Source organism: Rutilus rutilus (genome assembly GCF_951802725.1).
Source record: "Rutilus rutilus genome assembly, chromosome: 12".
Lineage (NCBI taxonomy): Eukaryota > Metazoa > Chordata > Actinopteri > Cypriniformes > Leuciscidae > Rutilus > Rutilus rutilus.
In genome coordinates this window covers 34,626,585-34,643,074 of record NC_140217.1, presented here as the reverse complement: position 1 = coordinate 34,643,074, position 16,490 = coordinate 34,626,585, and the positions used below count along the sequence as shown (strand labels likewise).

Below are 16,490 nucleotides of genomic sequence, written 5' to 3'. Positions count from 1 at the left end.
AAAAGTGTTGATGAGTGAGAGCATGTGATGGAGGAGGCTAAATAAAATCCACATGTTGGGTTCGCAGTTGAGTAAAACGTGGTTCTCAGATCACCACCATCAAATCAAATCTGGTCTCAGTATATGCCTGACCTTTCTCTCTTGCTAAAGCATAGACTTTAAATCATTTAAATAAGATCATTTACTTTACTTTGTGTGTTAATAATATTATTGGTAATACTTTACAATAACGTTCATTAGTTAACATTAGTTAATGTATTAACTAACATTAACTAGCAATGAGAAATACATTTGTTACTGTATTTATTAACATTATTTAATAAAAATACAGCTGTTCATTGTTTGTTCATGTTAGTTCACAGTGCATTAATAATGTTAACAAGATTTTAATAAAGTAAATGTTGAAATTAAAGGGATAGTTCACCCAAAAATGAAAATTCTATCATTGTTTACTCACCCTCAAGTTGTTCCAAACCTGTATGAGTTTCTTTGTTCTGCTGAACACAAAGGAAGATATTTGGAAGAATGTTTGTAACCAAACAGATCTCGGTCCCCATTGACTACCATAGTATATTTTTTTCCTACTATGGAAGTCAATGGGGACCGAGATCTGTTGATTACAAACATTCTTCCAAATATCTTCCTTTGTGTTCAGCAGAACAAAGAAACTCATACAGGTTTGGAACAACTTGAGGGTGAGTAAATGATGACAGAATTTTCATTTTTGGGTGAACTATCCCTTTAACATGAACAAAGATGAATAAATTTGCTGTATATTACGTGCAGTTCATTATTAGTTCATGCTAACTAATGTAGTTAACTAATGAACCTTATTGTGAAGTGTTTTGTATTATTATTATTTTTATTATATGTATTAGGTCTAGAAAGGAGACCTTCAGAACATGGCACAAGATTTAGACATGCAGCGGTGGTTGAATTATACAGTGTATGTTGGACTGATCAAAAGTGATAAAGCTTGTCTCATATAACCACTATATTCCTAGTTCACAAATATTTGTCTGCTTTGAAATACATTTCTTGTAATGACTTGTCTTTGTTATTTAATCCAGATAAAAATGTGCATGGCTAATCACTTTATTTGCAGATTGCTTAACACCTTGAAATCCGACTTTTTCCACTTCCATCCTCATTTGCACATGCACCACAAATTAACACCCTGGAAAAAATAATTGACTTTTTCATTTCCTAACGATGTTTTAATTAATTAACAAGTGAGGCGGTTCAAGATAGAGAATAATTCCGGATCAAGACAATTACAAGTTGCATATTATGTTGTCCACTCTTTTTTATTAATTCATGCAAAAAATCACATCTGTTTTATTTCCTTAATATATTAAAACAATACAGTTTGACATAATAAGTAACAAAAATGTCTTTAAATATGTATTCTCATTAGTCATTTAATGCAAAAATCGACATATTCTGTTAGATAGTCTATAACGGATGTATATATTAATTAAAAATCATAGTTAACTTCTTGCAGCATTCCGTGTATTACTTCCTTTTGAACTTCAGAACAGAATACAACAGAGACAACAATGCAGAATATTATAGTCGTGCAACATGGCATTCAGTGTGTAGGGCAATGCTGTAATTCACTGAGCATTGCTCATTTACTACCAGGACCGCCAGCTGTGTTCACTCGTTAGAGATCGTCATATACTGTATAAATGGAAACTTGTAAACCAAATGCAAAGCATCACTGAAGGTGCAAATATTATGTTCATTACATGTTTAACATACAGTAATATGGTGCAAATTGTTGCATAGAGTATTAGTGCTTCCATGAACAAAATAATCTTTGCCAAGTGCAAAGCATTGGTTTTCTAGCATTAATATTAGGCTATATACAGTAGCAAAATTTTAGTTACAGACAATCTGTTTCACAGTCACATTTTAATTGGCACATTTGACACATGAACTTTGTCAAATGTGAGAAAAACTAAGACTGCAGTTCTAGGTTCAAGTTATGATTCATTTTTATTCATGTTTTGAGGGCTAGATAATTGGTAATAGTAGTTTATTATTTCACTGTATTGTAATTGTCCGTCACAGGTTCAGGCTGTTACCATAAAATTATGCATCTGTCAAATGGGTCACAATGAGTGTGTGTTTTATGCCTGCTACAGTGTGTGCGATTTCGGCAATCCTATAAGATCATTACAAATTACAATGTACGACATTGATCTAATAAACTTGAGTACGACATGTATGTAGACTGGCACCATTCAGTCGTAGTGTTAGTACAGAAGGATAAAACATCATCAGCATGCGCTAGTGGTAAACAAATAGAGCAAGATGAATCACACTTTGCCAATTGTGTTTTTTATGTGCGCTAAAAAAAAACAGGGAGAAAGCGAAAGAGGAGAGTATGGACGCAGTCAATGGCTAGGGAAACACCCACGGACCGTTGGCTGAACGTCTGATGCATATGGCACACAAAATGGGAAACACTGCTGGAGTTTCAATCAGTCGTCATCTGATTGGTTGAATTCTCCAGGATTTCCGGGGAGAAGTGTGTGTCGAGTTCTTTAACGTTCCACCTGGAAACAAAGCCGTTTTAACTCCAAACCTCTCATTGAAGAAGAATACCATCGTGTTTACAACTGTAACAATGAACGCTTAGGATCAACTAAATGCTGGATTTTCAAAAGTATGTGAAGTTCACATTGTTGCAGTAAACTTCCAAACTTGTTATTTTAGGGACATCACACCTAAACATGACGCTAAACAAAATGAACTGTGATAGGTTGCTTTGCTCGTCCTCATGGGCAGTCCTTGGCCAATGAAATCTGATATGGTTTCCAGACCTTCTGCAGTCAGTCTGAAGGTCTGGCTATGTCCGACAAATATGTGAAAGGGTCATATGTTTTTCTAGCTGAGGATTACATCATCACCCCCCTTTCATGGGGGTTGATGTGTATTAAAGAGAAAAAAGGAAAATACATGGTTTTAGTGTCAAACTTTAAGGTTTTTTATGTCATCAAATAATAATACTCCTCAAGACAAGTGCAGTTACTGTTCAGCTATTGTTCATTCGATGCAGTCTTCTGAACTAATTTGTTCTATGTGAAAACAATGGACCTCTTTCACAGACGGTGATACTGCGTTTTAACAGTCATCAGCAAAGTTGAGTCGTAAATCCTGCTAAGTTAGTCATATTTTATCTGGGAAATGCTAACTTTAGCCTTCTAGCATTGAAAGCATACGATCCCACCCTCCCTGCAAATCGCCAACCAAAGCCACGCCTCCTCCAAAACACATGAACACAGGTAATACATTTATAAAAATAAATTTAGACTGCTTAACACAGTGATTGCTATCAGGATATGAGGAGACTTTCAACCAGCATAACAAAAAGAAAACAAAAAAATCTGTAGAGAAACACCTATTGCACCTTTAATTTTTTTTTTTTTTTTTTATGTAACACTATACTTTCTATTTATATTACCTTTGCATCTCTATTTTTTCCCTCTTTTTGAAAGTTGTGAAAACACTATTGGGAACACAACAAATGCTATATGATATATGATATGATATATGCTATATAATTTGACTATATGTAGTCTCTCATACACCGCTATGGAAGTTTATGCAACTATGCCGACTTCCGCTCAAACCCGGAAATCTGAAAAAGGTCAATATGTACGATTTGTAACTGAGCGCCGAATAACAATCAATCACTCACTCATCAACAAAGAACACGCTTCTTCACTGTAGACATTCCTACATAACTTTGCTCAGTGCACAATGTTATCCAATACCCATTCGTCCTGCTTCCATTTGTAGACTTAGCAGCAAGGCCATGGTGCAGTTTAATGAGAAGGTAATAAAAACTCGTGACCCAGTGGCCTTTGTCGTTCATGACTCCAAGAGGATTAGCCATCTTTTCCCACATTTTACCATGTGTGCTCCAGGTCAGCCTTCACATGGTTCTGCTATTCAGAACATCCAAGCCCTTACACTCGCAATTCAGTGGTTTATTAGTTGGGTTTAATTCCAAGTGCACAGGAGCTGAACGCAGAGAATGTCAAGGAGATTACAGTGAAACATGAGTATCGACAAACTAACATGGACACACTAATGCACACTATACTTTTTACATCTAAAAATGTGGCCATAAACACATGCTGATAATTATGGAGGAGATTATATTTATGTTCTAACACAAATGCCTATTTTATCTGGCTGAAATGAGAGGAGTGTATCTTTCCTAACACCTATCTGTGCTCCACTCCATGGTTGTAACCAAATGATAAACTCACAAACATAATTGCCTAGGGGATTGTTTACTAAATGAATATAATTATGTAAAATAATAATGTCATGTATTTTATGATTGGCTATTTTTTCAAGGCTGCTTCATAATGTTATGTCACATATATAAGATACGTGCATAAAGTCCAAAAGTCTTAGACCAAACAAATCTGGGATATTTTTTGCATAAAAAAATAACTATTAGGATTTTGCAAAAAAAAAAAAAAAAAAAAAAAAATTAGGAGCATCACTCAAAATTAAAGGTTATTTATTGGCATTTACGGTTCCACAAAGAACCTTTAACATCCATGGAGCCTTTCCATTGCACTAAAGGTTCTTTATACTCTTAAAAAATAAAGATTTTCACAAAAGAAAGCAGGTTTTTACAGCAATGCTATAGAAGAACCATTTTGGATGAACAACCTTTCAGTGAACAGTTCTTAAAATAACCATTATTTTCTCAGTGTAAAGAACTATAAAAATACTACAGTATTATAAAAAAAACCCTTTATTTTTAAAAAATATGAGCAACAGTAAATGTCTTCTCCTCTTCCTTATAATGGGCTTTGCAGCTTGATTCACTGAATGATCACTGATGATATATTAGAAAGCAGCTTGTAAAAAATAGGACTTTGAAAAAGATGATGTTTTAAAATCTGTGATTGTTTTGAAAAACCACCAGTGGTGCTTGTATTGTTGTATTATCACAACATGTTCTCTGTGCAGCTAACGGTACATAAAATGAATCATTTTTATCAGTGTCATCAAATATTGTTTTTGCCAAGTTGTATTGCAAATGATTTCTTTAAAAAAATGACAAGGAATTAAAGAGCAGAAACATCAACCACACTGTTGAGATATCAGTTTTTTTTTTTTTTACTATTGAGTTAATCAGTGCTGATTGAGGCATACAGCCTCAAATAAACCCAATTCGACAATTCATTCCGGTATTTGACTGTCAGTCTGAAGTAAAACTATGACTGGGTACACTTCCCAGGTAAGATCAAGATGAAATCATTTCAAAAGTCATTTCATAACAGTAAGGTGTCAACAGGAATGAGGATTCTTCCCAGAGACCCTCCCTTCCAATAGGAGAACTTGCTTTTGGCGGAAGCCAAGGTTGAATACATGGAACAACACACACACACACACACACACACACACACACTGGATTTATTACCTTGGACAACTTGGAAGCAGCACTCAAATATCAGAAGAGGCCAGAGCACTTTGAAAGAAGCAAGAGAGGACACAGAGAACTGTGAACAGGTATGGATTTTTTTATAGCCTTTTTGTTGTTGTTGTGACAGAACTGAGAGACATGCACAAAGAACAAGAAAACAATAAGAGCTTCATACCTTTGTATTGTGCCACAGTCTCTCGCCACCCGGTGTACCTTGAACAGACACTTGTATGTTTTCTACGGAACACAAACTAAGTTTTCCTCTCTGTTGGGTGTACTGAACTATGAATGTACTTTGACTTAATATAACGCCTGAGGAGTTTTTTACAATGCAGAGCTGACAACCTCATGTTACTTTGAATTCTGACACCTCTAAACTCTAAAATTATCTTCTTCTGGTTTAAAGACTTACTCCCTGTTTATAGACTTGCTTTATACAGTCTCATAACATTATTGGACATAACATACTGTAGATGTTTTAAATGCAGTTTCTTACAACTAATTTGGTGGACACACATCAGAATCGTTCGAGTTGGTCTTCCCGACTTGGGTTTCTGGAATCTGTGATAGCTACTAGTCAGGTGGCATGAAGTCACATCAGAACAGTTGCAGAGATGTTCTAACTATAGATACAAGTATCACATCAAACGAAGCCAATGTACATGAGGGATTTTGAATCATCATGACAGATGTGCCATGTAACATATTTCAAATAATAAAAATGATCTTCTGATGAATGATTAGTGAACTGATCATTTTCAGTGCTTTTGAGTTTTTAACAAATCATGCGAAAGATACTATTGTAATGAAAAATGCGATGGTGGGGGAAAAAACAGAGGAAGCATGCAAGTAATGGTGTAACGTTCAATAATGTGGGATACTAATAAAGAACATCTGGATTATAAAAGCGACTATAGCGCCTATTTCGTACCTGGCTTCAACGTTCTGGTTTGAATGTGAATCATTCAAATTTTACTTAATAACTCTCAAAAACACAACCTCAATATATCATATTAAACATATAAGATACAGAATTTACAAAAATATTGATGTGACAGAAATGAAGTAGAAGCTGTGTACGAAAAAAGCAGCAAGACCTTATGGAACAATAAAATCTTAATGTGTGTCTATGGGAGTTGCTTTAAAATATTCAGTGTGACTATAAAGTGAATCCACAAAAACTCCTAATGCTGGCATCTGCATTGATGCTTTGTGGTGGAGTGCTGAAAACACATCTGAACATTTTAAAGCTCTTCCTGAAATATAGAAACTGGAAATAAACAACAAATTGGCTCAGCAATTATTATTTACCAGTTAAGCTTGTCACTGGCAGACATTCATTTATCTTTAAATGTTGTCTTCTGGGAGCCACAGAATTTTAAGAGGTGCATGGGGACATTTGAGAAGCCTGGAGAGTCTATCCACAGGAGCCATTTTAACTGGGAAAGGCTGAAAGGACAGAGCAAGAGATTTTATCGCCAATCAGAGAAATATAGGAGGGTGATAGACAGCAAAATTGGCTTTGCCTATTACTGAAAGTCATTTTGCTCACTTAAACACCCTGTGGAATCGCATCTTCTGTACTCTAAATAAAGTACTGACAACCAGGCTGATTTATAACGTGTTCATTTCCTCACCTAAAACATGTGTTGCTTCAATCTAAGACCTGAGGGGCTCATTGCCAGCCTTCCCTAAAAGGAAAAATAGACTCAATGCTCTCATCAATAGTAGATTAAATGCATGCCTGGCTACTGTGCTGTTTGAGAAACTTACTTATGCACTGCTGAGATACTGGGATTACTAAAATAATCCCTTTTGTGAAAATTAGACTTATTTTTATTATCAATTTCCTCGTGACGGTTAAATACCTCTAAAAATGTGTCAATTTTGGAGAGAGAATGTCATTTTAGACATTTCAGACAGGATCCTTGGCAAAGCCGAAAGTACAACTTACCCATTGGTGTTCGCATAAATGTCACCTAATACATTGTACAATTATGATATGCATGCTATTAAGTGGTTCTCTTACTGAACTTCGCCGGTTTCTCGAAATGTAAATAACTAGCGCCAACCGAGGGCTGCGCTAGGCTGGCATAGTAGCCTATAATTTGACAAATGACTGTGTCCTACTAAACATGTCAGCAGGGCAATTCACAGAAAGGAAAAAAAGGGTTAGTGGTATAGTTTAAAACTTGAGCATGTCATTAGACTTGCTTTTCATATAGTCGTGTGAAGTGGTAGTTTACTCATGCACTGTTATTACTGCTATACAGCACGGCCTGCCGCTGGCATGTAATTATGTTTTGAAGCATGGCTTCTCATGCTTCATAACTTCTCATCGGTTTCTCAGCACGATGAAAATGTCTCCTTTTATGCAGCAGTTCTTCTGATCTGAGATACAGGTGGAAACCCCTGGAAGCTATACTAACACAGGCGAACTTTGCACAATAAACCACTAATTTGTTAAGTAAGATGGGAATATACCTACATTTAGGAGTAGAATGCCCAAGATGGCAGTGAAATGAAGTGCTTTCTTGTCCCCATATAAGCATGTGATTGCACTGAGTGGTGTGAAGCTCAGGTTGCGTGTAAACTGAAGACCCTCAGCTTGGCAAGCTTCAGTGTCGGGGTATTTTGCTCAGGAGGGTTAGATAGCTCGTTTTCCAAAATGAGCTGAAGCCAATGGCTGCTTAGGACTTACTGAAAACTGGCATGTTCAAATAATTTGTCTTTTTGATAATTTGTCCCTAACCCAATCCAAGAGACCTTGTGCTGTAATCAGAGAATGTGCAATAATTTTGTTCTAGCAGCCAGATTTTACACCGGACAACTGAAAGCATTTCTCATACAAAACTATGGGAAATTGACCATTTTGTTTTGTACAAGCCTCTTGAATTTTGATGGTTTTGTGCTCTATGCCCAAAACAAATTGTGGTTGGCACAATCCATGTTTACTCTCGCTTAAACTGATCTGTATTGTAATATAGTCTAGATCCAGTTTGTTCTACCTTATGTCATTTCGTCCATGTTTTTGAGAATGGGTGATGTCTCAACCTGTGCTTGAATTTGGCTGCTTCTACTAAGTGAAAGATGAATTTGCACCAATATAACGTATTTGGCTGGACGCACAGCTGTTGAACAACAAAAGATACGAGAAATGTAATCTCCTCCCTATTAAAAGCTTATATGGTCATTATTATTATAATAATTTTTTTGCTACACCATAGTATAAATGTTACTTTTCTTTTATCATTGCCATGTTTTTTCATGGCAGTCTGTGACCCTATCAGACCCACCAGGTGAGACCAGTGGGATAATAGATATCGCAGTTTTGGTAAAACTTTAACTCATTTTATGAATTGAACCTTATTGTAATGCATTTAGGTATCATCAAATAACAATAAACAACATATTTTTACAGCATTCATAAATCTAGGTTTATGTTGATATTTTAATAGATAAATATACTATTGTTTGTTGTTAATAAGATAATTCATGAATAATGCTAATTTATGGTAGCCTGGGTTTCCCCATGCTGCCTTGCGCGCAGCGGGATTTTATTCACGCTGCTAGGCTTTTGTTTATATCTATGGATCCAATATGGCAGCAGACGCGAAGTTACCTTTCGATGCAGCCTTAGATAGTGTTCTAAGTAGTTTAGTCGCTGAACGCCATCGTGTACACATAAATCTCTGACCCATCGTCTTCTTCCTCGTCGAATTTCTGTCGCTCTACATACGTCATCTGGTATAATTGAAACGATTGGCTATGAGCTACGTACAGGCGCATTTGATAGACATTAGTAGCGCCCAATAAACGGCTCTGGGCATTCGTAAACCACGCCTCAAATACGAGAAAATGAACATGTGGTTCCCAGACCACGTCTCAATGAGACGAGGTCTGACGTTAGCCAGGCTAAATTTATGCTACTTTAAATGGTATAAATAGATTTAAATCTAGATGAATGATCTAGATTAATAAATGCTGTTCATTTCAGTTCACGATGCTTAATGCAAGTTCATTTTATGAACTTTATTGTAAAGTGTTACTTCAGTACATTGAGGCTGATAATTATTAGCAAAATTTGTATCCGAAGCAACTGTCATAGTGTTATTCATGATGCAACCAATTGAAATAATAGCTGGCAGGTTTAACGCCAACAGAAATGACAAGCCAAACCGTGCATAATGATGAGTGCAATGAATCACATGAAGGATGACACTCAAACGTCAGATTTCAGCAGCTTGTGATCCACAAAACGCTTGCATTTATATCCCATTATGCTCTGTGCAGTGTGTATAAGAGGCCAATCAGCATGCTATTGTGTATGGAATATGCCACTCGGTCAGATGACTGATGTAGCACAGAATGCAATTTCATAGTTATTTATGAAAAAAGATAGCCACTGCATAAAACAACCTGCGTTGTTCTGTTTCGGAGATGAGATTGAGACTACCATTAGCAGGAGTCAATGACTAGAGTAGGACAAGAGTCATTGAAGGCCCTAGATTACAAGATCATTCCAAATAAACAAGCTCTGTCCAAAATCTAGTCGACTGCCTGCCTAGACACCGTTTCACCTTGTTTGGCCAAACTTAGCTTTCATTGAGAAAATAACTTTCAATGAGGGAATCCTGTAATGAACTGCGATGAGCTGCGTGAAGAATTTTAAAAAATATATTATTCAGTACTGAAAACTTTTCATGAAAATTGTTTCAAGTAGGGAATTTTAAGAATATGTAAAGAATTTTCATGGATTAATCACTTTTTTGGTGCAATGTGTAAAAAGCTTGTAATAAAACTTAAAAACGTTTGAACATCCTAGGTAACTTTTTGAAGGATGTTTCTGCCAGGAAAATTGAAAGGATGTGACGTTTACACGTGCTCCTGAGAGTCTCTCTTCTGTTCAAGGTGTCCTTGCATTGAAATGAATGCTTACAATGTTCAGGATAATGCCGTAATGCCATAAAAAGCTATTATATACTGTAATGTCAATATGTCCTCCAAAGAAAAGGGATTAATTCAAACACATAACCAGATCTATATAGTCTATAGTCTCAATCAAATATACTTTATAATCAAACTATCCAGCCCGATCTCACGGGAAAACGTACAAATTCTACGAGGTGGCTTATTCGTACGAATTCATACGACCTGACTCGTACGAATTAGTACGATTTTTGCAAAATCGTACATATTTTACGAATTGGCCAATTCGTATGAATTCATACGAATGACCTACCCCTGACCCCGCCCCTAAACCTACCCATCACGTGGGTTTAGACAAATCGTACAAATTCGTACGAGTGAGGTCGTACGAATTAGTACGAATTAGCCAACTTTTTATCATTCGTACGAATTCGTACGAATTGGTCGTGAGATAGCGTTGAACTATCATAACAGTGTAATTTTATTGACCTCATCTTTTGACATGATGACGGTGAATTGCAGAGCTGGTGCAAACATATCCACATCACTGAGAACAGATGCTTTCTTAACTCTTTCCCCGCCATTGACGGAATTTCCTGTCTTTCCGTGTTTTCACTGTTATGTGGTAGGGGGCGCTTCTGAAAGAGCACTGAATTTCCGGGTCAAAACACAGGCAAAAAAGGAGCATGAATGCAAGCGCAAGCAATAGGTTGCTGGCTGCAGTTCTCTTAACCACAACCGGTGTCACTAATTTCAAGGGTTTGTGAATTCTACACATAGCCCCTTTAATTAAAAATGACCTATTTTACGGAAATATTAAGGTGTGTGATATATATTGCATAGACTTTTATCTTAGCAACATGCTAACGGCTAATTCTGTTGAAATCAATTGTGAGTGATTAACGCAACAAGCACTATTTGTGTGGCATGCAGGGTAGCAATTCAGTCACTTATAAGGTTTTATTTCAATTAGGACGCTGCCTTAGGCCCCTTTTACATTCAAGGACTTTATTCACAAGGAGCTAGCTACCTTGTCATAGTGTCTAGAAACTCAGTGCACATGAGTCAAAGATTCACAAAGAAAACACATTTAAAACAGCACAAATGGATGCATACTGTACATCATGTGTGACACCCCCTATGTAGGTAGTATACAATACACTAGTTTTTGGAACAATGCTAAAAATCTCGAACACATGCTCAGTAAAATATTTTCAGCTCTCCTCCTCAAAGCCAATTTGTCTCCCTGCAGTAGACAGTTAAATCCGAACATGTCAAAATCCCATATTAGTGCTATGCTAGTGCTGGTATACTAGTGAGGACACACTGACTGGATCTGAACTGTATATGTGAGTGGATTTGAAAAGATGAATGACTAGAGCCGTGGAGGTTTTGCTGACTAGGCCCAAAGCCTCTCTAATGGAACATAATGCACCGCACTGTCACACTGCATCACATCCCAACAGATGGGATAACCGCCGTCCTACTTTGCTCCGTCTTTGTGCCTATTTCACCTGAATTGCTCTTTTCCTTAAACTGTGTGGACTTAATAGGTTATTTAAATGTGCAAATAATAGTTGCTGGGGATAAATTCTTCAGAAGACTGATTGATTTATAAAATTAGCTTTTTCATACATTTTCTAATTGCATCCCGTGCAAACATTTTAATCTCTCCAAATGTTTAATAAGACTGAAATTGAATTGACCTTTCATATTGCTTTTCTCTTACCCAGAGATACTTCTGAATTCTTGAGCCATTGGACTGCATCAAGATGATGAAAAAAGCCAAGGTTTTAGATCCAACTGCTGCCGGGCAAGGCGGTAAGAACAATATAATTGTTCTCTCTCCCATATGGCAGGCTGACACCGGCACCGAACCTTATCCAAATGCTCTATTACTGAATTACTGAAACAACAAATCCAGCCATGTTCTCCGTGAAGACTTGCTAGTGGAGAAACACGGATGATGGTGAAAAAAAAATCTCCTTTTTTGTTGTGTAATTCTTTCTATTGGTAACTATTCACAGAGGATGTAATTTAGTTAATCAGTTTTCATTGTACTCATAATGATGAAAGTATGGCAATGGAATTTGACACACTTGATAGGACATGAGTCTCATTTCGAGAGTTCTTCCACGGTAAGCAGCTGTGTTAAAAGGCAATGCCGGATTTTCCCGATAAAAATCTAATGACCTCCTCTCCATGGCAAAGTGAATAATATATAAGTCCCTGAGGGGTTAGAAGAGCAAGATAGCGAGATAAAAGCAAGTGTTGAATCTAACCTAGCCACACACATTTATTTAAACACATGAACGATCAAACAGCTGGTTAAAGTCGTAGGTTGTGGGTTTGGAAACTGGCCACTGTGCACAAGATGCAAATGAAGAAGAGGCTGTGAATGTGGCTTATGAAATCAGAGCCTTTATCAGTGCCTAGTGTGCCCTTCATCTGGAAGCTCACTAAACAGCCCTGTGAGCATTTGCTGTCATTCAGCTTGGGTTTCTTTGAATCGCGTAACCATGGATGCGAGGGACGACCATCAACCAACCTGAATGTGAAGTGTCTGTGTTGTGAAGGACAGTAAATAGAGCGAGAAAAGAAGAGCGGGGGAAATGAACCAGGCAGGATTCAAACCTGTATGCACAACTCACAGCTCTTACGTTTCAACAAACCAGTTTACATCATTACATTTTTTTTTTACTTCCACCAAATCCACCCACTTAACATTCATTTTCTTTGATTATTTCTTTGATTAATTCTTGCTTTATTTATTTCATTTGCTTTGAGGAGGGGATTTATTTTACCTTATTTAATTTAATTTTGTATTCCTTTTTTTTTATTTTATGTTATTCATGAACCCCTTCTTTTTTATTATGATGGGTGATAATATATCAGTTGCAGGACATTCAAAACAGGCCTGTTTCACTCCGCAAATGCAAGCAAAGAAGTGCATATATATTATATTAAAACTTTCGTAAAAATAAATAAATAATAATAGTCCATTAAAATGTACAGTACAATCAGTGATAACAACCAGACAAACACTGCAGTAATATTAATATGTCAAGACCTTTGGGTCGATGTTCACTACAATTGATAACTGATGTGACCCGAGACATGAAAGTAGAAACAGTTTCAGTTACTGGATGAGGATACAGCGTTGCCATGGATGACAGATCACCGCTGAAACCCGTGATTGACCAATCAAAATAAAGTATTCCACAGCGCCCTCAAATCATGCCAGATTTACTAAATGTAACTGGTAAGTGATTATATGTTCACTCATGTAATTTGCTATATATTGCAGTAAATCAAAAAATCCATATTTGAGAAAGAACAGATAATATGGTTTATAGTATCCTATATTTTCAGCCGAAATATGATTTGCATAGAAACTCACAGCTATAGGCTAAAGAGTGAATACTGTAGCCAGAATAAAAAACTGCTGCTAATGTATGCTGTGTGAAACAGGTCTTACACTTTTATTCCCTTCCCAGTTTGTCTGCTCTTTCTTTAGTCTTGTCTATTGTACTCTCACATTCAACCCCTTAGTGGATTGAATAATTATGTTTTATTGCTTTAATCTCCCCGTCTTCTCCCTTGTCCTGTGTTTTTTAGTTGTATTTTTGAGTAGCCTACATTTGTGTTTGTCCGTAATCCTGTCAAAAAAAAAAAAAAGAAGCCAGGATTCACAATTTTGTGTTCTCCTTCTTTGTTTCCCCTTCCTTTGTTGCTGTTGTACTGTAATGTTGTGGCTATACTGTACCAGGACTGGAAATTCTACCTCCTAAGAGACAAGGTAAGGTAATTGAATGACAGCAACCTGAATTTGCATGCATGTCATGATATCCAGTATATCATATCATATCATATCATGATATCCAGTCAAACGATGCATATGAATGTTCAGATTGCTGTCATTCTGAATCTGATTGGCTGACTTCTGGAGGTTATCTGGGAGCCTATAGTGTGTGGCGATCTTTAACGGTCTGCCAGGGACAAAAAACATGTTTAAAAGTTCCGATTCTGCAGCAATTGTCGCCTTAGAGGAGAACTAAATGCTATGTTTTAAAAAAGTTAGTGATGTTCACAGCTATCGTTAAGCAAAGGCAGCCGAAGCTCTTCTGTAGGGGCAGTGAAGGGCACCACCAAAAATATTCATCCAAAACAAAGACCTCTATTAAACTGAATCAATAATAAATTGTAAATTGTACTGCATTCAGTAACAAATACAGTTAGCAGGATATATTACATTGCGTGGCAGATGGTGCCTGAGTCCTCCCCATTCCCAGCTCTACAGCGCCCCACAATTTTCCAATGTAAATCTGTGGTGAAAAATGGAACTGCAGCATGCTCTATTAAGAGCCATGGACCTTATTAAGAGCAGCGCTATGAAAGCGAGGCTGTGTGGGATAGACTTACCGTGTTTTCAATGGCACCCTCTGTAAAAAGCTGCATGAAACTTCTAGAACACTTATAATTTTCCACATCTTAAATATTGTATGGAGTTTTTTGTCTACTGACGTTGACAAAAGATAGGCTATTTTTGCAGTTTTTCGTCAGCAGAACAATCCAAAACACATTAAATAACAGTACAACCCATTCAAGAGATGCATGTCTATGTCTATCCCTCACAGCCTCTTTCATTCCCGATAGAAATCAGGGTGCTTCTGTGAATAAGGTCTAATGGGGCGGATTTCAGACTGCCCGGGTTATTTTTACCTTACCTGACGTAGCCTGAACCCCGCTCCCGACAAAGACGATATCAATCCGCTTCAGTTATGTGTATATGATATGTGGAGTAACGTATCAAATAAATGAAAGTATAAATCCTTTAATTGAAACTCATGTTGCTCATGTGAATAGCCTTCATTATGCTGTGTTTGTTTTATGTTTGTCTCTTTTCCTCACTGGAAGTCCTCCATAAGTTGTAATAGACTATTCTAGAACAAAATCTGTAGGCAATACTACATTAAGGCAATTCTAAGCTAGCGTTCTACACGTATGCATGCCTCTTGTGTATTTAAAGCCTGTCAATCAACATTAGAGCGCCACCCTCAGGTTGAATAAAGCAAACTCTGCCAAAAGTTTGTCTGCATGTGTTCAGCTATTAGAATCTGCATACCTAAATATATGGGCAGGAGACGCTAGGCAAAGATCTGACTACGCGAGACTAGGCTATAGTGTGTCAACATATCTCATTACAGGAAAGGTCACAAAGTTCAACGCGTGTTCAGTGAACTACATCTTTTGGGTAATAATGGTATAAATTTAAGGCAAATGACTACACTTTCAAAAATAAGCCTACTCTGAGAAATATTCCCTGAAGTGACAACTTCCCCATTTCTTTCCTCTATTTTAAAAAAATTGCAAAACAAGAATATCTTTTTAGTTAATAACAAGAATGGTTCAAATATCATTGGATGTCTTAGATATTATCTCCTCGAAACATTTCAACGCCAACTTGAAATGTATGGTATTTTGTACACAGTTTTGTAAAAAATTGTTTTACATAGGCTAGACATTCATGCATATGATTCAGTCAGCATGTTACGTCACTGTGCACCTGCTGTTTTGTTGTTTCCCCCCAAAGTTCTGACATTGTACCCTGAATGTGGATTCTCTCAGGCATCAAAAGGAGATCTAAGGTTCCTGGTGTTATGATAACACAGTATGTTGAGGAACTTCCTGAGGGGATGACAACTCCCGACTTCACACGTAAACCCATCGCTTTAACCATTCAAGAAGGTAAGCACATTAAAAGAGAAGAAACTGCAAAAGTGAATGCAAATATGATTAGAGGTGACAGTTGAGAGCTAAACGATCCTGGATGTGAAATTAACAAGCTATGAGCACGTACAGAGGATTACCACACATATTTACTGCCCTAAATGTCTAAGCTGTGCAGCTACACAGACTTAACACGGACTTACAGTATGAGTGATTTATCAGGTTTGCTGCTTGTCCTACCGCTTTAACATGTGACTACAGCTATATATGCACAGAGGGAAGGAAATCAAATAGCATATATCCCATTTCATGCTAGTTTGAAATGCACAGAGCAAGACCACAAATGTGTAATGCATGCTTTCATTTACGC

General features: G+C 36.9%; 1 protein-coding gene across 6 annotated transcripts in view; it reads left to right on the top strand.

The window, feature by feature from the left end:
- Positions 1-5,411: 5,411 nt before the first annotated feature.
- The window catches only part of igfn1.1 (immunoglobulin like and fibronectin type III domain containing 1, tandem duplicate 1), a 28,122-nt gene continuing 17,043 nt past the window's right edge, over positions 5,412-16,490 (top strand). The window contains exons 1-4 of one of the 6 annotated variants that reach the window (XM_084425050.1): positions 5,412-5,547; positions 12,124-12,211; positions 14,160-14,189; positions 16,019-16,138. In XM_084425050.1, the coding sequence (XP_084281176.1) occupies positions 12,163-12,211; positions 14,160-14,189; positions 16,019-16,138 (199 nt within the window). In that variant the 5' untranslated portion in view covers positions 5,412-5,547; positions 12,124-12,162. The remainder of the gene's footprint in view (positions 5,548-12,123; positions 12,212-14,159; positions 14,190-16,018; positions 16,139-16,490) is intronic. The other 5 variants (XM_084425052.1, XM_084425054.1, XM_084425051.1 and 2 more) reach the window with 5 other exon arrangements.